The sequence below is a fragment of the Sporisorium graminicola genome, chromosome SGRAM_20 (genome assembly GCF_005498985.1).
Source record: "Sporisorium graminicola strain CBS 10092 chromosome SGRAM_20, whole genome shotgun sequence".
Taxonomy (NCBI): domain Eukaryota; kingdom Fungi; phylum Basidiomycota; class Ustilaginomycetes; order Ustilaginales; family Ustilaginaceae; genus Sporisorium; species Sporisorium graminicola.
The window spans coordinates 505,796-527,125 of record NC_043729.1 but is presented as its reverse complement, the minus strand read 5'-3'; the positions used below and the strand labels follow the sequence as shown (position 1 = coordinate 527,125).

At 57.6% G+C, this 21,330-nt stretch overlaps 10 protein-coding genes across 10 annotated transcripts; 5 read left to right on the top strand and 5 right to left on the bottom strand.

Moving 5' to 3' along the window:
* Positions 1-2: 2 nt before the first annotated feature.
* Positions 3-887, bottom strand: EX895_003368 (uncharacterized protein; the record flags this gene model as incomplete). Its single annotated transcript, XM_029883966.1, has 1 exon — positions 3-887. The coding sequence occupies one exon, from the start codon at positions 885-887 to the stop codon at positions 3-5; it is 885 nt and encodes a 294-aa protein (XP_029739772.1).
* A 1,566-nt stretch (positions 888-2,453) lies between these two features.
* Positions 2,454-2,951, bottom strand: EX895_003367 (uncharacterized protein; the record flags this gene model as incomplete). The annotated part of the gene is made up of 1 exon (XM_029883965.1): positions 2,454-2,951. One exon carries the CDS (start codon positions 2,949-2,951, stop codon positions 2,454-2,456), a length of 498 nt encoding a protein of 165 aa, XP_029739771.1.
* Positions 2,952-3,575: 624 nt separating this feature from the next.
* On the bottom strand, positions 3,576-5,444 carry EX895_003366 (uncharacterized protein; the record flags this gene model as incomplete). Its single annotated transcript, XM_029883964.1, has 1 exon — positions 3,576-5,444. One exon carries the CDS (start codon positions 5,442-5,444, stop codon positions 3,576-3,578), a length of 1,869 nt encoding a protein of 622 aa, XP_029739770.1.
* Positions 5,445-6,078: 634 nt separating this feature from the next.
* On the top strand, positions 6,079-9,813 carry EX895_003365 (uncharacterized protein; the record flags this gene model as incomplete). Its single annotated transcript, XM_029883963.1, has 1 exon — positions 6,079-9,813. One exon carries the CDS (start codon positions 6,079-6,081, stop codon positions 9,811-9,813), a length of 3,735 nt encoding a protein of 1,244 aa, XP_029739769.1.
* A 248-nt stretch (positions 9,814-10,061) lies between these two features.
* On the bottom strand, positions 10,062-12,101 carry EX895_003364 (uncharacterized protein; the record flags this gene model as incomplete). The annotated part of the gene is made up of 1 exon (XM_029883962.1): positions 10,062-12,101. The coding sequence occupies one exon, from the start codon at positions 12,099-12,101 to the stop codon at positions 10,062-10,064; it is 2,040 nt and encodes a 679-aa protein (XP_029739768.1).
* A 490-nt stretch (positions 12,102-12,591) lies between these two features.
* Positions 12,592-13,270, top strand: EX895_003363 (uncharacterized protein; the record flags this gene model as incomplete). The annotated part of the gene is made up of 2 exons (XM_029883961.1): positions 12,592-12,990; positions 13,076-13,270. 2 exons carry the CDS (start codon positions 12,592-12,594, stop codon positions 13,268-13,270), a joined length of 594 nt encoding a protein of 197 aa, XP_029739767.1.
* A 99-nt stretch (positions 13,271-13,369) lies between these two features.
* Positions 13,370-15,220, bottom strand: EX895_003362 (uncharacterized protein; the record flags this gene model as incomplete). The annotated part of the gene is made up of 1 exon (XM_029883960.1): positions 13,370-15,220. One exon carries the CDS (start codon positions 15,218-15,220, stop codon positions 13,370-13,372), a length of 1,851 nt encoding a protein of 616 aa, XP_029739766.1.
* A 671-nt stretch (positions 15,221-15,891) lies between these two features.
* Positions 15,892-16,503, top strand: EX895_003361 (uncharacterized protein; the record flags this gene model as incomplete). The annotated part of the gene is made up of 4 exons (XM_029883959.1): positions 15,892-15,934; positions 16,024-16,125; positions 16,248-16,340; positions 16,439-16,503. 4 exons carry the CDS (start codon positions 15,892-15,894, stop codon positions 16,501-16,503), a joined length of 303 nt encoding a protein of 100 aa, XP_029739765.1.
* Positions 16,504-18,116: 1,613 nt separating this feature from the next.
* On the top strand, positions 18,117-19,786 carry EX895_003360 (uncharacterized protein; the record flags this gene model as incomplete). The annotated part of the gene is made up of 2 exons (XM_029883958.1): positions 18,117-18,265; positions 18,391-19,786. 2 exons carry the CDS (start codon positions 18,117-18,119, stop codon positions 19,784-19,786), a joined length of 1,545 nt encoding a protein of 514 aa, XP_029739764.1.
* Positions 19,787-20,219: 433 nt separating this feature from the next.
* Positions 20,220-21,296, top strand: EX895_003359 (uncharacterized protein; the record flags this gene model as incomplete). Its single annotated transcript, XM_029883957.1, has 1 exon — positions 20,220-21,296. The coding sequence occupies one exon, from the start codon at positions 20,220-20,222 to the stop codon at positions 21,294-21,296; it is 1,077 nt and encodes a 358-aa protein (XP_029739763.1).
* Positions 21,297-21,330: the final 34 nt, after the last annotated feature.

Sequence of the window (21,330 nt, the reverse complement as noted above, 5' to 3'; positions counted from 1 at the left end):
GGCTACGAGCCACTGCCTCTCTCGAGAGCGCGCTGCTGCCTGTAGCGTGCGAGATACGATGACCACGGCTCAAACTCGAGCTGGAACGTGGAGCTCGTACCGTAGACATGGCGTATGGAGATCATGCGCACTGCCGTGGGCTCCAATGTCGCACTGCGATACGGGATCACACGGCTCCGGTCGGGAGCTCGAAAAGTACCTATAAACTGGTATTTGCCCGAGCCGCTTTGCGCCACGTCTCGAAGCACGTTGAAGTAGACGCGGGTGTGCGAGTTCGTCTGGTCCATGGTGCGTGGGTCGAAGGCAGGAGCTGCACCCGATTGGTAGAGAAGATACTCTTGGTTGCCGATCTTGTATGGCCACGGGCCGAACCGTTGCTCGAGAATAAGCACCGCAGAAAGGCGGTTCAAGAGTTCTTGTTCCGACAGGTGTTCGACGTAAGGCCAGGTGCGGAGCTGGAGGTCTCGCTGACTGGCCTTGAGTCTGTCGTAGAAATGCCACTTGACCAAACCGATCTCGAGGTTCCGCTCTCCAAGATCAAGTTCCCTGAACGCTAACGCAGCTGCCGGGAGTGAAGGAGCGGCGATGAGCTCGTCAGCTGGTCGATCGGTCCGATGTTCCTGCGCTACAGGCACTTGATGATCGTGCTCTGACTGCGACAACGACTGAAGGAGAATGTCGGACAAGGTTCCATCGTGGCTGGGGTGTTGCTCACTCGAGTAGTGGCCCAGGCTGTCCCAGCTGGGAAGCGTCTCCAAAAGTGAAGAGTGTTGGGGGGCGGAAAAGATTCGCTCGAGTTCATCGAGCCGAGTGAACGGTGCGATTGCCGGGCACACGCAGGTCAGTACTACCAGAATGACGAAAAGGACAACGTCGAATGAAGCCATTCTAGATCGTGCAAGAGGTGGCTGGTCAGGGGTGGATATGAGAGAGGTTGATCGCCTCGATTCTCTCTCGTATCTTTGGCGCTTTTAAAGCTTTTGGCCAACCGAGTCAACTGGTACTTGCGCTAAAACGTGACCACCTTTGAGACGGATGCTTAACTCCCACGAGACTCATTTGGTGTCTTGCAGCTGGCCACCAAGGCGTTCGTGGTCTCCTCAACAATGCATGCTTCGAGCCGAATGAGACAGCACCGCTTGTGGCAGAACAATGCCCGAGGTGCTTTCCATTTGGCCGACGACTTTCGGGGGCCACGCTCATCCACCTGGTTGATACAGAACAGAAGTTGGAGGGGGCTTGGGCAGCCCCTGCTATGCGTCCTTGGCAGCCGGGATCCGCAAACCCACCTTTCCCCTCGACCGACGACTGTACCCTTGTTCTCACGCCGGGCTCCTGGCGTCCTCTCAAGTGATGTTTCCAAGAATCGAGTGTCGAGGGGCGTCTTCGACTTTGCTAAGAATAAACGTCAACCCAAGGATTGTGAGCACGCCAGAAGATGTGAAGCGGAAACAACGGAAGCCGAACCGGCTACGATTCATGCCGATGCGCGACCAGTATTGCCTCTCCTCATCAACAACATCACCCGCGAAGACTACACGAGGCTCTACAGCCGCCAGTTCTCCAACGGCATTGGCATCGGCTGGAGCGACCCATGGTTTTACTTCTGGGTCGTCGACAATGTCACACTCATGCTGGGTAGACCAAACAAGGCATCCGATGCCTTTCTGAGCCTGCACGGCGTCAAGAGGGTTAAAAAATGACAACTTGTACTGCTTCTGGCGCCGAGTTGTACGGACAGGCCAAGGTCTGTAGATACTCGGGGGTGCTTTAGAAGTCGGCCTATCGGTATACAAGCCGGTTTGTGCATAGTCACTTGACGAGGATGTGTGCGAGCCAAAGGGGTGCTACGTGGTTCTTGACGATGCGACCCACTTTGACCCGCGAGTGTGGTGGATCGGGTCGTGGCGTAGACTCCGTCCTACTCTCGCTTTTCGTCCAATAGTCAGGTGTAAGCAAGCATCGTTGCACACTCATTGCTTCTCTTGCAATCATACCGTGTCGAACGCTGTGGACAGGCATCAAGGGTAGGATTTGTTGCTCAGCTAGCTCGACCAGTTGCCTACACCGGCAGAAGCAGATACAGTACGTTCCCCCACAAATCAGCTGGTTTGGACACCCGCTGCAAACTGGCTAGGCTCGAGATGGGCGGCACCGTCAAAGAACTTCACCGCTCTCCGGTACGGAGTCTCGACCATGTGCTCGCCGATGAACTGGACCGTCGGGCGGTGAGTAGGCATCTCTAAGACGCCCAGAAACCTCCAAATCCTCGCCTGATGGTGCTGTTCAAGTTTCCACACGGCCAAGTACTCGCCCTTGACCAGATCTGTCGCTCCAAAAAGCCGTTCGTACATCGGTCTGCTCTGCAGGCTCCTCACGGGCTTGTTGAGCTGGTAGGTCGCGTCTGGTCGAGTCCAGAGGTAGCGCGTCTTGGTAATTGGGCTCAGGTATTGCTAGTAGAACGCCTTGTAGTCGTCGGAAGGGAGATCGAGCACGAGCAGGGGCATGACTTTGCGTTGCATGTAGATGCTCGGGTTCCAGCGGTAGAGCGCAGCGTGCATGCTTGCGAGCTCGGCGGAGCGGTCGATGGCAGCGAAGCGGACTAGTGCGGGGCCTCCAGCGCGGCCTGCGCTCGCGACCACATGGGCCGCGGCTTCTGAGCGATGCTCCGTTGTTGAAGGCCGGGGAAGGATTGCGCGCAACTTAGGTTCTTGCGGCCTGGCGTCGGGGGATTCGAGGATGTTTCGAACAAGCTTATCTGAGTCAGGATGGTTGACGGCCACGCGATTCTGGGTCGAAGTAGAAGCCGCGGGAGCGGCGGTGAGCCTCTCGATGACAGACCAATCCTGGTCAAGGAGCCGTTCCAGCTCCGTGGGAGCCAGACCCGAGCAGCGACTCGACGACGCAAAAAGGGCGATTGATGCAAGAAAGATCACCAGTGCCCGTCCCATCTTACAGCTTGGAGAGGATTAGTTCGGCTTCGAAGACAAGAGGGAAGGTGGTGGCCGTGAAGAAACACACAGACGGCACGGCATTGAAGACGAGTACGCGAGCAAGGCCTTGCTAGTGTCCAGACTCTCGTTCATTGCCATGCCCAAACACCCTCCTTCATTCCCGTTCTCACACAAGGTACGCAGACTCAAAAGCGCTACCCTTTAAAACAGTCGTATTGACCGCACGAAAAGATGAAACGGAAGTTACATGGCTCAGCGTCGCACAACTCATGAAGAGGAATAGAAATGAGATCTTGGCCGAGAATTTGAGGCGTGAGAGCCCTAGAAAAGCTCCCAGGCGCTTGCAGGAGCCGGACAAGCGGGCAAACCAAGAAGGAAACGAGGGAATAGGGCGGAGAGCTGAAGTCGTTGGGCTGTGACTTGCTTTGCGACTACATCGATAGCGGTAGGACAGCCAAAAAAACCGACATGAACAAGGTTTGAATGTATGAAGCTTGGTCGGTGTGAAGTTGGCAAGTCGAGCGTCGGCTCACTAAACGCTTTCGTCGTCCCGTGTGAGTTACGTGTCAGCACCTACAGCACTGACGTAGAACTGTCTTCGCTTTCGCTTGACTGGTAAAGCTAAGGGATGCGCCCGCCAGGGTGCCAGCCGCGCCAGACACGCCAACCATACTCTACAGGATCCATGTGCTGCTGAAACTCCCTCAACAGCTCCGGATCCATGGGTGCATACGGGCTCTGGTTGGCTGGAGTGGAGTCGTGGCGAACCGGTGGCCTGGATGGACGTGTTTGCACAGTATGTGACGAAGCCACGTACCTACCAGGATCGACAGGCTGGTCTACGTGCATTTGCTCTACTGCAGTTTCCCCGTAACCACCGTAGCCCGGGTGAGCATAAGCAGGTGCTTGAGGGTAGGTATGAGCGACCGGGTAGCCTGGAGGTGCGTTGTTGTGACCCAAGGCACCAATACGAGCTACCTCGTCGCGAAGATGTTGTGAACTTTGCGGATGATTGTCAGACACCCAGAGAGAAGCCTCAGCCTGTTGGTCCTGCGAGTGAGGCTGGTAAGAGAAAATTGCGCTCTCCGTTGTTGGTATTGAATGCCTGCGAGGGACACCGCTTGCTCGCGAGGAGGATTCGGCATGGGCGGTATCAGCAGCTGCGACAGCTCTCGGATCCTCAGCACTTGTGACCTCGCGATCTAGACCACGTGATTCGACGTAGTAGAGAGGGTGGCCAAGGGGGCGCGGCTTGCCGAAAAGGTATCTATTAGAGGGGCCACCCAACTTGATCTTGAAGACGCCAGGGTCCTGAACGAGTCGGACCGTATCTGCTCTGATGCGAGAGAAGCTGACAGCTCCCTCTTTCCTTAGTTCCTCGGGGATGGTGATGACGGTTTCGAACTTGACGCTGGGAATGACCTGCACTGGTCGAACGATGCTGATCGGAATGAGTGTAGGACGGTCAGAACTGTCGGTTGAGAGAATGTACCTGACACGATCCAGGTCAGGAAACAAACGCCCTCTGTATTGATACTTGTTCAGAACGACTCTTGTCGACTTGTCCGCCGAATCCGGATCAAAATTTCTAAAGAGCGGGGCTTGGAACCATGGAGAAGGCCTAGCCTGCTGCCTACGATCGATGGGAGAAAACACGAGGGCAAATGTGTTGAAGATCTCGTTGTTGGAACGTGGGTCGCGATCAAATTGCTCCATGTAGCGACTGCTGGCAAGGACCAAAGACCGGAAGACAAACGAACCGACCTGCTCGTAGTATCGAGGAGGTTTTGCTCGGCTATAGATGTGGATCTCGTCCTGGATAGTGCTTGGGTTGTATCCCAGTCGCTCCATGTCAGGGAGTACTGGCCATCTGTAAATTTCTTTGAGGTCGCTCATCCAGAATAATTGCTTGTTGGAAAGGGGGTGCTCCCACACAGTGTGATAGGCAAGTTGATTTGAGCTCGAACTGTGCAACGAAGCACCTCTGATGATCTGCTTGGGCTCGAGCCATTGCGCGAGCGCAGTCTGATGAAAGATGGAGGCGGTGCGATGCATGAAGATGGCAACGTCGGGGTTGTTGATGGACAAGGGATTGTCGGGTATGATATCGGCTAGCCTGAGGTAGGCAGCGGGTGTACGGTGAGAGCCATCATAGAAGTCGACATAGTTAGGGTGTGAGCGGAGTGCTGCTGCCGAAGAAATTGGTCCAGCTTGCTTCAGACGTTCTAGACCTCGAGTCTTGAGAATGGAATACATCTTGTCATAGTACTTTGACTCGTCCAAGGCAGTAGCGCTTCTAGAAGACTGACTGTACTCCCAATCCGCCCGTGGAAGCCCAGTGCTGCGATCAAGAAGATTAAAGTACGCCGCGAAACCTTGGGATGATTGCGGATCAGTGATGATGATCGGCTTGGAGGAATCAGGATTAGCACCTGCACCCCAAGCCGGAATGACTGCAAGAACAAGAAGAAGTAGCGCGTAGCTGAACATGGCAGCAGCCAAAAGTCTCGATGCACTTGTTGACACTCTGTAAGGAAAAAGAGAACTTGTCGTCGTCGTTGTCGTCGTCATCGTCGAAGAAGGACAAGACTTACTGAAGGTGATTTATTGCATGAGAAGGAGGCTCAGGGCTTGCTGAAGCGTCTTTGAAGCATCTACAGGTCGGGTGGGGCACTAGGGCGTAGAGTGGGGTAGTGTGGGGACGCCATAGGCCCACAGCATCGCGGGTGGGTTGGTCGACTGCTCTGTACAGCAAAGTGCGGCCAACACAAGGCTAGGGTTATGAGAAGGAATGCAGGTTGCGTGACCAAGTGCGGATACCTCATTTATCGTGACCACTTTGCGAACAAGGGAGGGGAGCAGGTTGTTGGGTTTAGCTGTTGGCCCTATTTGACACCTCGCCACCACGCCCATCTTCCAAGCTTTCTTTCCAAAAATCATTTCTTTTTGTTTTTCATTTTGATTTCTAATTTCTGGATTTCGACTGAGCTTTGGAAGAAAAATGGAAGTGGAAGCGTTTGGTGCAGGTTGTTTCTGATTCATCACCGTCGCAACCTCCTCCTCCTCCTCCTCATCCACTTCCACCTTTGCTCTCGTCCGTGCATTCCAGATAAAGCCGGGATCGATGCAGGTGCAACGGACGCAGAACGCTGCCGCATCGGGTGCGCACCCGAACTCGATGCTGTCGACCTTGCAGCCCGCTGCGCATCGCGACCGCTTCTTGCACCTTCAGACCTCGGCCAGATATGCAGGCCCATCCGACCCAACCGCTCGACTCAACAGCATATTAGCGCTATTAGAAGCTTATAGGAATGCAGCAACCCTAAGCTCGCTACTACCGCACGATTGGGATGTCTTTCTCGCCCTCGAGATTCGCTTGGCAGTAGCAACCAGACCTCTCACGTCCGACTCGCTTCACGCCCTTTTGGAGCTGCACAAGAACGCGACACTTCAGCTTCCTTCAATTGATCTGACCAAAAGATACCTCGGCCTGCTGCTCACCTACTTTTCGCAGCTCAGTGGGATCGAGATCGCTTTCTCGCCCAGCCCCTCTTCGAATGCATCGACTAGCTCATCTGATCCGGTCCTGAAATGGACAAGCCTCGATGCATGCCCGACCATCGATGCGGACCAGCGCATTTACCGCCCATCGTCGCTCCCACCCATTGTGCGTGATGAAAGCGAACAGGCCGCTTTGCAGTCTGTTTGTGGTCTCGAAGCAACAAGATGGTGCATACGAGAGGCGTACTCACGATGCGCCTACCAGCTGCAAGAGAGCCAAGAGGTCTGGAGGCTCTACCTTACTTTCGAGGAGGCAATCCTCGCTTCCGCCAACACTTCGCATGACGAACAACTCGACATGGTACGGCAGGTCTATCTTGCGCGGCTCAAGGTTCCTCATGCTTCGATCGACGACTCCTTCCAGTCCTTTTCAAGCTTTGTCACACGTCACTTGCCGCCGCAGCAGTACGAGAGCGAGATGTCGGCTGCCAACGTGCTCGTCGCTGATTCCAAAGCCATCCTCCGTCAGCGGGAACAGCACGAGGATACGCTAACCTCAGTCCTTCGCACGGGCCGCCTTCATGCAGCAGGATCGAGACAGGATCTGGACACATTTGCGGCGTACTGCAAACCGTATTTGCGCTGGCAGACGAATCGGGCCACACGAACCATGCGGTCCAAAGACAGAGCAGCTGCTCAAACGGAGCTCGATCTCACTTGCGCACTGTTCGAACGACTGATCGCGCACTTTGGTCTGCATCCTCCGTCGACGCACAAGCACGAGCTCGTCTATTACTCGGACGACGTAGAAGGCTCTCAGCACTACGCTCGCGAGTTCAAGCGGCTCAGTCAGGCAGAGCGCGAGGCACGCCTGCAGCAGGAACAGCAGCTCTTCTCGGAGAGACTGGCCCTCGCCACCGATCTCTGGCTCGATTACATTTCGGTGCTGACCTCGTCCAGTCGGCCCGACGCTTCCCTCATCATGGACGTATGCACACGCGCGACGCAAGCTCTGCCCACAGCAATCAGCCTGCACTGTGTGCTGATGCGTAGCTGGGCACGCTTCCGGCGCTCGCGTCCGCAGATCGAGCAGCTCTTCGAGAAGATCGTCACTCCCGGCGCACTCGAACTCAAAGCCGCCGAGCTCACCGACCTCTGTCTGGCCCGCATCGACTGCGAGCGCGAGCTGGCGAGTTTCGATCTGGTCGTCCAAGCAGGCACCGAGGTCGATGTGGATCCAGCGCAGGACATGGACAAGTTCACCGAGATCTACGCGCTGCTCAGCTATTCGCTCAGCAAACTGGCTGAGTTGGGTGACGAGCGCGATCCGAGTTTGCGGCTGGAAAAGGCGACGGTCAACTGGGTGGAGCGCGCCGTATCTGCCATGGGCGGTCCAGCGTCCGAGGGTGGAGCAGGGCTCAATGAGCTAGCCGAGTCGGTGTGGCAGACGGCTGTTACGCAGCAGCCGGATAATGCGCTGGTGTATCGAGAGGCTGCAGCGTACTGGACGCGTCGCTTCGATGCGAGGAAGGCTCGAGGATGGTTCAAGGGCGGCGTGTCGAAGTTGGAGCGCAGACAGTCGCAAGAGGCTAGCCAGGAGTTTCAGACGCTCATGCAGGAGTGGGTTCAGTTTGAACATCAACATGGCTCGATCGAGGATGTGGAGTATGCCGAGGGAAAGGCAAGAACCGAACGACAAAGGGCGTTAGAGGCTTGGTACGCGCAGTACGCGCAGTATGGGTACGCAGCCGAGTCACAGACGCAGACGCAGACGCAGCCCGCTGTTCACACGAATGGCAAAGATACCTCTGCGATGCAGGTCGAAGTGCCATCGAGCCGCGTCGAGCACTCGAATCCCGCTGCAGGCAAGAGAAAAGCGGACGACGACGAAGTGGAGGCGGCCGACACATCGATCCCGGACGCACAGATGTCGATCCGGGCCGAAGAGGAGGCAGCGGGCGAGCAACCCAAAAAGACGCGTACAACCGATGCAGAAGCCGCGCCTTCGCGCGATCGCGAGCACTGCTCCGTGCTCGTCGCAGGTCTCGACCCATCCACCGATGCCGCAGCCATCCGACACCTCCTTCGAGGCTGCGGACGGATCGTCGAGCTCTCTGGCCCCACGGTGCTCACCTCCACCACCGGCCAGGCACCCTCCGCCGCAGCCCTGGTCGAGTTCTCCGACCCGACCGGTGCAGCCTCAGCCCTTACACGCCACGGCAAAACCCTCTCGGACACCACTGTCTCGATCTACATCGGCTGGAAGTGTACGCTGTTCGTGACCAACTTCCCGGAGGACTGGGACGATGCGCACGTGCGATCGGCGTTCTCTCCGTACGGTCTGGTCTTTACCGTGCGCTGGCCGAGCAAGCGCTTCGCATCGACACGTCGGTTCTGCTACGTGCAGTACACGACGCCCGATGCTGCGGCTGCGGCGGTTGCGGGGCTGGACCAGACCGAGGTTGCAGCGGGACGGACGCTGAATGTGGCACTGTCGGACCCGGGGCGGCGCAAGCAGCGCACGGATGTGCAGGAGAGTGGCAAGGAGCTGTTTGTCTCTGGGTTTGCGCGCAACATCAGCGAGGACGAGATGCGCACGTACTTTGAGGCGTTTGGCGAGGTGACGGGCGTGCGGCTGCTGCGGAATAGCGAGGGCGCGCTACGCGGGATTGGATTTGTGGATTTTGCCCAGGCGCTCGACGCGCATCGTGCGATGAAGGAGCTCAATTCGACCAAGTGGCGCGGCAAGACGATCTCGGTCACCATCGCCGAGAGTCGCGGGGCGCATGGTGCGAGCCGGGACAAGAAGGCCGAGGAGCAGGAGCGACGCGCGAAAAGTGTTCGTGTGGAAGGGTTGCCTGTGGACGCACAGGAGGCGCTGGTCCAGCAGGCGGTGGAGCGAGCCGTGGGGCTTGGGAGCGTCAAGCAGGTGCTGTGGAAGCCCGACGGGGTGAACCAGCGCGCGACGGTGGAGTTTAAGGATGCGAAGGATGCTGGGCGGGCGGTGCTCGTCGGCGGTGCGGGGGGTGTCAGGTATGTTGGTGGCGAGCAGGAGGCGGTACTGATGGTGAGTGCTGTGGAGGACGAGGGTGCGGCAGCGCAGGTGGATAGGGTGGAGGAGGCTCAGCCGGCAGCACTGGCTTTTGTTCCGCGTGCATCGAGAGGCGGGAGAGCCAGGGGTCGGGGCAGGGCTTTCGGCGTGGGATTCTCGCAGTCGCGCGAGCACCAGTCGACCGCGAGCACCTCGACGCCTGCCAAGGAGGCAGATGACATGGATGTCGAACCGCATGTCGAGGCAGATACGACCGGCTTGACAGGCCAGGACAAGTTCAGAGCCATGCTGCAGCGTCGGTCGTAGTGACCAATCGATCGCCTCTGCATTGTAATTTACACAACTCTCAATGGCGAATGTCGACGACTGGAAAGCATCGCTCATGGTTTGCATGCTGCTTGGACACTGTGCGCTTCGAGACTGTGACTTGTGTGTGCACAATGGGAAAGTCTTTTGCTTGGAGCTTGAGGCCAGACACGATCTCACACACGCACAGGAAGCACACAAGAACAACAGGATCGATTGTGCATCCAGGCTTTGGGCGGGGGCGAAGTTCAAACGGCGACGGCGACACCGCCTTTTCTCGAGTCGCTGGCGGCCCAGACCCTGCGTGCGCGCGTCCCCGCGCCCTCGACGGCCACGGCCTGTACCTCGGCGATGCCCAAATCAATGTCGATCCAACTGACCTCATGGCCCCTGCCCAACAGACCCGCCAGTGTTTTGTTGCTGTAGCCTGTCTCGACGCTGAGCTGGGTGGGCAGCAGTTGGTGGTGCAGCCTGGGCGCCTCGATCGCCTGGCTCAAATCCATGTTCCAGAGGTAGAAGTTCAACATGGTTTGCAGCACGGAGCTGAAGATGCGGCTGCCGCCGCTGCCGCCAAGGACGAGCTCGACGTCTCCAGTCGCCGTCTCGATGATGGTCGGGCACGTCGACGAGAGCGGGCGCTTGCGTGGTTCCGGGTAGTTGAACGGCGAAGGCGCCAGCCCAAACGCGTTGGGTACTCCCGGGGTAGACGTGTCGTCCATTTCGTCGTTGAGAATAACGCCCGTGGTGCGGTCCATAACGCGCGAACCAAAGATGAGGTTGACCGTCGAAGTAAGCGCGATCGCCATGCCGTGCTGGTCCAGGATCGAGAGGTGCATCGTGCCGTGGTCGTTGACAATGTCGAACTGAGGGTGGTAGTAGTCGAGCGGGTGCGTCCGGTCGTCGGTGATGTTGGGCGCAATCTGTTCGGCCTCAGCCATGGTGGGGATGGCTGCAATCCGCTGCAGATCGTCCGAGGACAGGAAGCCCGGATCCGCGAGCGAGGTGCGCTGACCAAACCCGAACTTGAGCGCCTCGACAAACCGGTGCATGTTGAGACTCGTCACTTCGCGCGTGGAGATAAAGTCCGGGATCAGAGACAGAATGTTGAGGATGGACAGTAGAATGGGCCCGGACGTAGGCGCGTGTGTGGTGTACACCTTTTTGCCTAGCCACGAGCCTTGCAGCGCCGGCTTGACCACCACTTTGTAATCGTGCAGGTCTTGCAGTGTCAAAATTCCTCCATGGGCCTGCGTGGTTTCGACCAGACTCTCGGCGATCGAGCCCGTGTAAAAGGCATCGGGTCCATGGTCAGCAATCGTCTGAAGCGTGCGTGCATACGCAGGACGATGAAACGTATCCCCCTCCTTCTTGAGCTCGCCCGTCTGCTCGTCGACAAAGATGTCGCTCCACGTCGGGTCGTCGTACATGAATTGGCCAAAGTACGACAACCGCCTTGCGAGCTCCTTGCTCACCGTTGCTGATTTGGCCAGCTCGATCGACGGCTGCACCAGCCGCTTCCACGCCAGCTTTCCATAGCGCTTATGCGCCTCTTGCAGCCCTCGCAGTTCTCCCGGGACCCCCACGGCCAGACCGCCGAGCTGTGCCTTGGGCACACGACCAACGTACATGGTCTTGTTGGCTGCGGCAGGGGCAGTCTCTCGAAAGTCGATCGTCGTATGCTCGACGCAGTCGTGCTGCTGACCACGCTTATCGAAGCAGGGCGTGGGGTCGCGGACAACCATGAACCCACCACCACCGATTCCGGAGCTAAACATGTTGAGCACCCCGACACACAGCGTCGACGCTATAGCCGCATCCACAGCCGTGCCCTTTTCGAGCAACACATCCAAGCCGACCTTGCTGCATACCTCGTTCTCGGTCGCTACGCCTGCTCTGCGGCCGTATGCCAAGACAGCCGGGTGACGTCGACCGCGCGGATCGGTGGAGCCCGGGCCGTCTGCGGGGTTGTCGTCGAATTCGCCGAGCAGGTTCTTGAGCACGACCGAGGTGGTGATGGCCAACGTGAAGATGGCGACGAGCACGAGGATCGAGTTGCAGAGCGACTTGGGTTTCGACTGGCGTGATGGTGGCGGAAGATGGTGGTATTTGGAGTGTCTGCGTGAGGTGAGGAGAGGTGATGTTTCTGTAGGGCTGGGATCAGCACCAGCCGAGATCTCACCGTCGTTCGAGATGACTTCTTCCTGGATGGGCTCGATTATCGATGCGGTTTCCGAGTTGGCGTTGGACCGAAGGCTCGATGGCCTGTGCGGTGATCGGGTTGAGGGCATGGCAGCGCACTCCTGTAGCCCGGCTACTGTATAGGCTGCGACGGAGGATGTGGTGGGCGAAGAGCAAGACACGGGAGGTGGAGACTGATACGCTCATGTGCGCATTGGTTGGATTGTTGCAGTCTGCGATTGCATTGCCGTTTGTCGATCCCAATGCTGCCCGCTCGGCTTTCCCGCTTTGCAACTGAGTCAGTCCGATAACTGAAATGCCTACGGAGATTGATCCGAGATAAACGCGAGCTATTCCACAGATGTTACATCTCACCTTTTCTCTAAGGAACAAACAAAAACAAACGGTGGAAATCGGGAGCGAGAAATGCGAAGAAAAGGCTGTTTCGCTCTCTGTCCATCGTTTGCGTCGCTTCCGCGTGCGACTGCCCGCTCCACTTTGCTCAACAACGCTCGTGCCAACCAACGACTGTCGAACATCGTCTTTCTGCGCTTCCTCCGTCACATCCGTCACCGTCCATCCTTGCCGACCTCACACAAGATGATCCCAGCACTTCGAACGACGTCGCTCGCATCCATGCGACGCTTTGCATCCACGCAAGCCGGTGCTGCAGTGCAGGAGGCCGCCTCGACCGCGCGTGCTGCCGCCAAGGAAGGTCTGGGTGAAGCCAAGGGCGCCGTCGCGCAGGCCGAGGGCAGCGTCAAGGGCGCAGCTCAACAGGCCAAGGCATCCATCCCCTCGCCTCCTCCTAAGCCCATCGTCGTGGGCAGCCCCACCATCCGTCGCCCCGTTGCATCCGTCCGAGGAGGCATTTTGGGATTCTTGTTCGGCTTCGGCATTGCTTCCGCCTACGGATACTATTACCTACTCAAAGAGTACAATGCTGCCTCCAACCTCATGCTCGCCAGCGTTGAAGAACTCCAGAGCTCCACCGAAAAGGCAAGCTTCCCCTACCATGATTTGCTTTACAGAGTGTGAGAGAACAATAGCTGACAGATGTTGCGATTTCTTTTCTTTCGCACAGATCACCGCCCACTTGCAGCGCCTCAACAAGCTCGAAGCCGACCTGAAGTCGCTCTCGTCCCAGTCCGCATCCAAGGCCGAATACGAAAGAAACAGACTCGACATGAAGAAGATCGTCGACGGCATCCACGACGAAGTGCTCGAGGTCAAGAAACAGGTGCTCGACCTGCCCCGTCCCACCAAGTACATGCAGTAGAACAAATACACTCACGCTCTCACCACCACACCTGTGAAAATGACAGTTCAACTTCCATACACACTCTTAGCACTGTGCATTGGATGCATGCATTGGGCTCTAAAACACAACGACGCCAACCATGGTCCCATCCTTGCCGACCTCCAGCACCATCCCCTGCCGACCGACCAGGCGCGTGCTGAGATCGACAATCACCTCGCTCGAAGGATTGTGCTCTCTCTCGGGGCTACTGTCCAGTCCATCCTGCTTGCTCGTCAAATGCTGTCGACCTGCTGTACTGTTCTTGACCGCTGAGATCCCACCGCCGCCGACGCTGCCTTTGAATTCGGCGCACGTACCGCGGTCCAGCTCCATGCCTCGGTCGTCCTGTCCGGCGCTGAGCGTGCTGTCAAAGTGATCTTCGAACGTGAATCCTTCTGTGATCGGCTTGCTAGCCTTAGACTTGCTTGTGCCTTTACTGCCGTTAGCAGAGGATGCAGAGGTTCCCGAGGATGAAGACGATGACACGCGCCAGGGACATCGATTGTATCGTTGGAACAGCGCATCTCCCGGCACGTTGGTATGGCACACCACCTTTTCCAGCCTCGGCTGCCCTCCCGCAGCAGCATCATACGCTTCTGCGATCGACGGCATACGCGATGTGTTTTTGGAAAACAACAAGTCGATGCCAAGGTCAAAGTAATTGTAGAAGAAGGCAGAGTCGTCGTTTTCACCAGAACCAAATGCCGAGTCGTCGGTGGAATTGCTCGCCTCGGAAGCTCCTTCCCGTCCACCGCGTCCACCGCCATGACCAGCGGCAGCATCGTGGATGCGCATGCGGTCGTCTTCTTTGTAAAAGATGCGTTGAGGCTGTCCCAGATCGCACAATGCATCTTGTGGCGTGGTGATGCCCAGCAGCAGCTCGACTGCATGCGTTGCTTGACCGTGCGGCGATGCAACCGCCTTGCTGCGGTCGAGCGGCGGCGATGGCGCGCGCGCCACGCCACTTTTGGCAAAGTGCAATGAGACGCCTCTGCCTGGCGTAATGCCAGCTTCAACAAGAGTGGGGCACCGTATTTGCACGGCGTCGATGTCGAGAGATGCCCGGTCGCGTTCGCTGTTGAGTTGTTGGTAGTCGCTGACGGCTGCTGGGGGTGAGAGTGTGCCCTTCGACGAACGTGCTGCAGGGCGAGCTGCTTCGCCAGATGACAGAGCGGCAGAAGGAAACACGAGAACGTCGTCCGGGTTATTGAGGTCCGAACCAGCAAAGATATGCATAGACGAGACGGGCTGAAACTTGTCTACGTCTGCATCCTTGGCTCCACTGGATTTGACGGCAAAGCAAAACGCAAGACCAGGGTAAGAGATGATGAACTCCTTTAGGTCCTTGTCTGTCCCATTCGCTTTAGTCCCAAAGGCAGATGCTACAAGACTGTCGGAAGAGACAGAAGAGGACTCCGGATGGCCGGGATACGTGGGCCCAAGGATTTGGTGTAGCGTGGAGCGATTGAGCGCAACCGGAGCTGACCTTGGCGATCCCTTGGAGAAGATGAGCTTGCCATTGTAGATGAGATTGACAGGGCGATGACTTGGTTCTGGAGATGTTGTCGACGCAGCTGCGTGGGGAGCAGATCGTGATTCGTTTGGCACATCGAGGTTTTCGAGTGTGATCATGTTGAGCCGTTGCGTGACGCCGTTGAATACTAGATGTATGTTGGGTTGAATCACCACGACGATGGGGGAAAGCCTCGGGGCGGACTCATCATAGGTGATGTTGATCTGTGGGAAGAGCGACTGGTGGGAGCGAAGGTAGTTGAGCACATGCCAGAGCGAGTGACCCAGCTTGAATGGGCCGAGAGCATACGATGGACGTAGAACGAGATCGAGTCGAGGGCCACCGAAGGATGCCGAGCGATGACGGGCATCGCCTACGCCGGACAAGGGCGGAGACGCGAAGATAGGGCTCGACATTGAAGTATACGGATGCAAGACGAGGGACTGACTAGGCTCTGTGGGACTGTCGAGTCGACGCGTTCGAGGTGGCTGCTGAGCCCTCCGCGGCTTGACTGATGAGGTCCCGAGAAGGTCGTCGCGGAGAGGAAGAAGAGAGTGTGAGCGAGAAAGCGGAAGAGTGATTGTGACTGTCAGTTGGTGTTCGATTGTGATAGTCTATTGTGATGCGACGATGATCGAGGAGCGGGTGACGGACGTCCCGTTCAGCTACAGCGAGCGCAAGAGGCAAGCGGATGGCCAGAGCGTGAGCTGCAGCTGCAGCTGGCAAGCGAGCCATTTCAGGGTCCAACGCCCACTCAGAGTCACGATATTAGCACAGCTGCTGAAAGAAAGCAAGCAAGGGCGGGCGCGGCGACCTGCGTGAAGCTGCACATGTGGAGTGCAAGCGGACGCGTCGATGTGCGATTTTTGATTGGGAGCTGTGTTGGGGTTTTTTTTGGTGTTCGGATCAAGGGTCTGCGACCTCTCTTCTTGCTACGACGAAAACAACACTCTCGATCGTGTCCAAGCAGCACGGAAAGCTCCATGGTCTTTGCCGAGGCTATATCTTCGCTTGAATCATACAGAACGGCCGCTACGCACGAGACCAAATCGATACGGACCGACGGAACACGTCCGATGCGATCAACATGAAGGTCAAGGTCAAGTCGTGGAACGCTGTCGCATACTGGCGTAAGTTGGTCCAAGTTGCTCGATAGGCCGTCCCATGCCAGGTTTCACTCGCTCACAAAGACTTCTGCTTTACCTCCGTCACCTTGCAGTGTGGGACGTCAAAGATCCAGACGATATTTGCGGCATTTGCCAAAGCAACTTTGACGGCTGCTGCGCCAGTTGCAAGGAACCCGGCGATAGTTGTCCGCTACGTAAGTTGCCCTTTGAGCTTGGAGAAGCCTGCAGTCGATGTCTAACACTCGCCTTGGCCGTCAGCTGATGCGTCTCCTTTACTGTACACCCGCCTTTCGCAATGCTCTTTCCTCCGCTACAGTGTTTGGCAAGTGCAGCCACGAGTTCCACCTGCATTGCATCATGAAGTGGCTTCAAGACAACGATGGATGTCCATCGTGTCGTCGACCTTGGGGTAAGTGCATCGATCGTCCGCTTATCAGCCTACAGAAGTCCCGGCGTATGTCAACTAACGCCTTGGCCGATGTTCTTGCTTGTACTCGTGTGTTGCAGAGGAAGTCGAAGGCACCACGATCGGATCTGCCGCAGCCGCAAGGGCCGCCGCTGAAGCAGAATAACGCACGTCGAGTAGAATAGGACAGATCGGATCCGACTGCGCCGCTTCTGACACCACAAAAGGACACTCGCAAGTTCTAAGTATACCCACTCACGTGCTGGCCGCTGTCTGTCTCGCAAGAATCCGTCAAGCCCTGCAGGTGATTCCAATGATTCTTTTACGCATGGATGATTGAACAAATTGCATCGTCGACCCGTATCTCGCAAGAGCCTGAAAGGTGCTGAGCCGTTGTATCGTACGCAGAGGCGACATCGGCGGAGTGTCCGAGATCCACCAGAGTGTGAACGTCGAGACGACACTCAAAGGCGAAGAGGGGCTGTTAGACCGAACAGTCACACAACACTCGGGAATGTGCAACTCATCTGCGACCCTTGGTCAGGGTTCTGAAGCTCGGCAAAAGCGACTGCCAAGTCAGGTAGACCACGGGAACAACGACGACGATGACGATTCACAGAGGCATGATGATGGATCCCTTGCCGCAGGCTGGTCCGAGTTGTCGGTGGAGCCAAAACACAAGTCTAGAATTCGTCGTCAGCGTGGCACACCACCAGCATGGTCGAGTAAGCCTTGCATCTCTGCTGCCCAGCTGTAGGTCGACGACGACGAAGACGACTGACCAGCCCATTGCACTGACACGTCGAGGCAGGGAGAGGACTGGCGGAATGAGTCAGCTTCGCACAACTCGAATAGTAGCAATGCAGACGCAAGGCGCAAGGCACAACGGGTTCTCCGATGGCGAGACGGTGGAAAATTGCATTCGCGTAAAAATGACGTCGTTTGACAGTCACCCCGCATTCAAAGTTGGGTTGCGGATGAAAAAGAGGCACCTCGCCTAGGATGCACAGTCACGTTGAAAGCTCATCAACGTGTTCCTCTCTTTTTTCCGTTTCTTTTTTCGGATGTCCCCTCCACTTACCGCTCCAGCTGTCACAGCAATCCAGAGAAGAAACGCACACGCCACCGGACAACGGCCAAACTGAAGAACGTGATTCTGTACCGGTCGGACTGTCAGGGGAAGCTGCAGCAAGAGTATTGGAGAGTCAATGTAGACACTGCAGAACAGAGAGATCGTCTGTGTTGGGCGATTTAGATCACCGTTGAAAGCAGGGCAAACGGAGCAGGGTGCCGAACAGGGTGCGGACTCCGATCAAAGCTTCTTTGCACTATGCGAAGCGCAAACTGTCCAGTGACGAGCGAGGTAGCTGCGTGCGTGACTGAGGGAGCGGAATGAAATTCGAAGGAGGGATTGCGAATGAGCAGTGTGGCAGCAGTAGACAGGTTTCCACACCTTCCCACTGCGGAGACCAACGATGATGCTCAAGGCGTTGTGACGAAATCGCAGACCGAAATGATGCCGTCTTGGCCTTGCCTCTTTTTGCATTCCGCCGTCTGTCGAGTGTGTGTTTCCTCGTCCTTCTTCGCTGGGGCCACGTTGCTTTCAGAAGTCATCCGCCATCCGCCTTTCAGCTTATAGGTCGCTTCAAGTCAACGTACGCCCTTCCTTCCTCTCCATCCACCATCATTGCCACTCGCTCACCTTCCTCTCCATAGTATACCCGCTTCAACACTTGTGACCCCTCCCTCATCAAGCCTCCACCCCTAAACCCATTCACCATGGTTAAGGCTAGCTTCATCTCTGCTAGCTTGCTGGCGCTCTGCATTGCCCTTGCCACCGCCCCTCAGCCTGTAGCCGGCGACTGGCTGCAGGATTTCACCAAGGGCGGAAGCAAGTCATTCGACGCCGCCTTCAAAACCTGGTCCGAGTAAGTGTGCTCCCGATACGACGCTTTGTTTGATTGTGACGAAGTGTTATTATGATAAAGGCGACTCGAAACTGACCATCCTGAATAGTTCCTGCTGATAACACCTGCGCTTGCTCGCTCCACAGATCCGATCTTCGCACCTACCTCCTCGACCGTGGCATCATTGCCCCTTACACCACTGGCGAGCAGCTGCGTCAGCTCGCCATCCAGGACTATGACAAGCTCGTCTCGTCCGCCTCGTCCGGCTCGGCGGCTGCCCAGAGCGCCGCGTCTTCGCAGCTGAGCTCGGCTTCCAGCGCCGCCTCGTCCATCTCCTCTGCAGTAAGCTCTTACGCCGCTCAAGCCAGCAAGTCGGCCTCGAGCGTAGCGCTCACCGATCTCTACTACCCCTTGTCCAAATCTGCCTCGTCCGTGGGCTCACAGGCTTCAGTCTACGCCGCCTCGGCTTCGGCCTCTGCCACCAGCCTCGGCAAGGATGCACAGGCTTCCGCTTCGAGCCTCAGCAAGAACGCTCCTGGTGCTTCGGACGTCTCGAAGAGCGCCAAGAGCGCGGCCACGCACGCCAGCAAGTCGGGCAACTCGATCTACAACGCTGCGTCCAAGAGCGGCAGCTCGGCATACGCCCAGGCCTCGCAGGCTGTTAACAAGGCGGTCGACGACAGCACCGACTACATCTACTCGACCTGGAACGACAACGACCTGCGTTCGTGGCTCGAGTCGCACGGCGTCATCAAGACCAAGACGCAGGCGACGCGCGACGAGCTGCTCGGCAAGATGCGCGGCGCCTACACCACCACGGTCAACGCTCCCTACGAGGCCTACTCGAACAGCTACCTGCACAACTGGCTCGTCGACCACGGCATCATCAAGTCGCCCGCCGAAAAGACGCGCGACGAGTACCTCTCGCTCGCCAAGGACTACTACACCACGGGCACCGAAAACGTCTACGACACGTGGAGGGAGTCGGAGCTGCGTAGCTGGCTGATCAAGAACAATGTGATCAAGTCGGACTTCCAGGCCAAGCGCGACGACTACCTCGACCTGGTGCGCAAGAACTACAACACGGCCGAGAGCGAGGTGTGGTCGAGCTGGACCGACAGCGATCTGCGCAACTGGCTGATCCAGAACGGATACCTCAAGTCGGACGCCAAGGCCAAGCGCGACGAGCTGCTCAAGCTCGCCCAGAAGCACGGCAACGAGATCAACAAGGAGACCAAGGAATACATCTCGTGGAGCGACGCCCGCCTGCGCGAGTACCTGAGGAGCAGCGGCATGCCCTTGGAGTCGATCCCCAAGAAGCGCGACCAGCTGCTGCGCGAGATGCGCGCCCGCTACACGGGACACCGCGGCATCTTCAGTTACATCAAGGATGGTGTTCGCCAGGCCTACTTTGGCGTTCAGGACATCTTGGGCAAGGGCGAGCAGGGAGCGGCTCACGCTAGCATCAGCGCCTCTTCGGCGGCTAGTGCGGCTTCCGCTTCTGCTGCCAAAGCCACTGCTCGGGCCAAGGATGAGTTCTAAGCTCGTTATCTCGGTACCGACAAGCTGTTTGTGATGTTTTTTAACGCTGAAACCTGTATATGCCATAACCTTGTCGTTTGACAAATGCTCTTCCTTCATCGAATACCAAAGTTTTGTTTCATTCTTCGATTTCACTCAAAGCGCTACTTGCGAGTGCTGAATGTGGATGGATGTACAGAGAAGACGGGAAATGAATGCTTCCGGACGAGACTCGGTTCAGGAAGGTGGTGGTATGTGAGCGCGTGAGGTCAGTGCCGCGCGTTACTGGACGGCGAGTGAAAAGTGCGGAAGTCGGCACAGGCAAAAAATCCACGGCGTCTGTGCGTTCAAGCGTCTTCTTCTCAACCAATTCAGCTTCTTCCGTTGCTTCGACCGACGTACCAGTACTTGACTTACGCTCACCTTCACCTTCGAGAGGCGTAGCGACGGAAAGATGGGTCCCAAGCCACGGATGACGATCGCGCGTCCGCCCGCCGCTGCTTCCGCTCGGCCTGTAGCCACTGCCTACAGCAGCAGCGGCACCACGACCACCACCACAACCGCTACTACTTCAACAGCATCGCGCCCCGTGCGACGCAAGCGATGGGTGTACGCGCCAGCCACGCTGATCCTGCTTCTGCTCTTGCATGCCTTTTGCCACGTGTTTGCATTCGTCTTGCTGACCGAGCCGTGTCTCAACCCTGCGTATACGTCGAGGATGATGGACAAGCTGAATTACGTCTCGCTGCTCGCGTCGCGCGGTGCGATACCCGTGGGCGAGTGGGGGGAGCGCTTCACGCGCGCTGGCGTCCGGGGCCTGTTCGGAGTAGGCGTCATCCAGGCGTGGTTCACCGCACGTCTGAACAGCTATGTGCTCAAGGCGCACCGTCAGCACGCCAGCCTGCTGCGCATGCTCCGAGCTCAGCGCGCAAGCGGCACCAAGGTCGGCGTGGACACGCGCTGGCACGAGGCAGAGGCGAAGGAGGAGGAGTCGGAGGAGGCGGAGGCGGCAGAGGTGGGCAGCTTTGTGCGCCAGATGGAAAGCGTCTCGGTGACCTTCCTGGGCTTGCCGCTCGTGGTAGCGGCAGTGTATGCTGCGGTTGTCCTGGCGGGCGCTCCGGCGGTGGGGGCGTGGAAGCAGACCCTGGTACTCGCAGCACACCTGGCGATGCTCATCGCGCTGCCCCTCGTGCACATCCTAGGCATCCCCGACATCTCCGTTTCCACCACACCGCACGCCTCAACCCAGTCCACTGCACAACCACCGCCGCCCTCGGCGTCCTCAACAAGCCTCCCCAACGCCTCAACCCACTGGACCGCCCTGCTCACCCTCAAGCCCAACCCCACATTCCTGCTGCCACTCTACTACCCGCTTATCGGCTGCTTCCTCGGCACGCTCGCCTCGACGGCTGTCCTTGCGCTCGACTGGAACGTCGCCTACCAGACCTACCCGTTCCCCCTCCTCGTCGGCAGCCTGCTCGGCCTCGTCCTCGGCGACCTGTACACTATCGCCATCGTCCTCTTCGGGTGAAGCCCACACAAACCTCATACACACATTCCAGAGT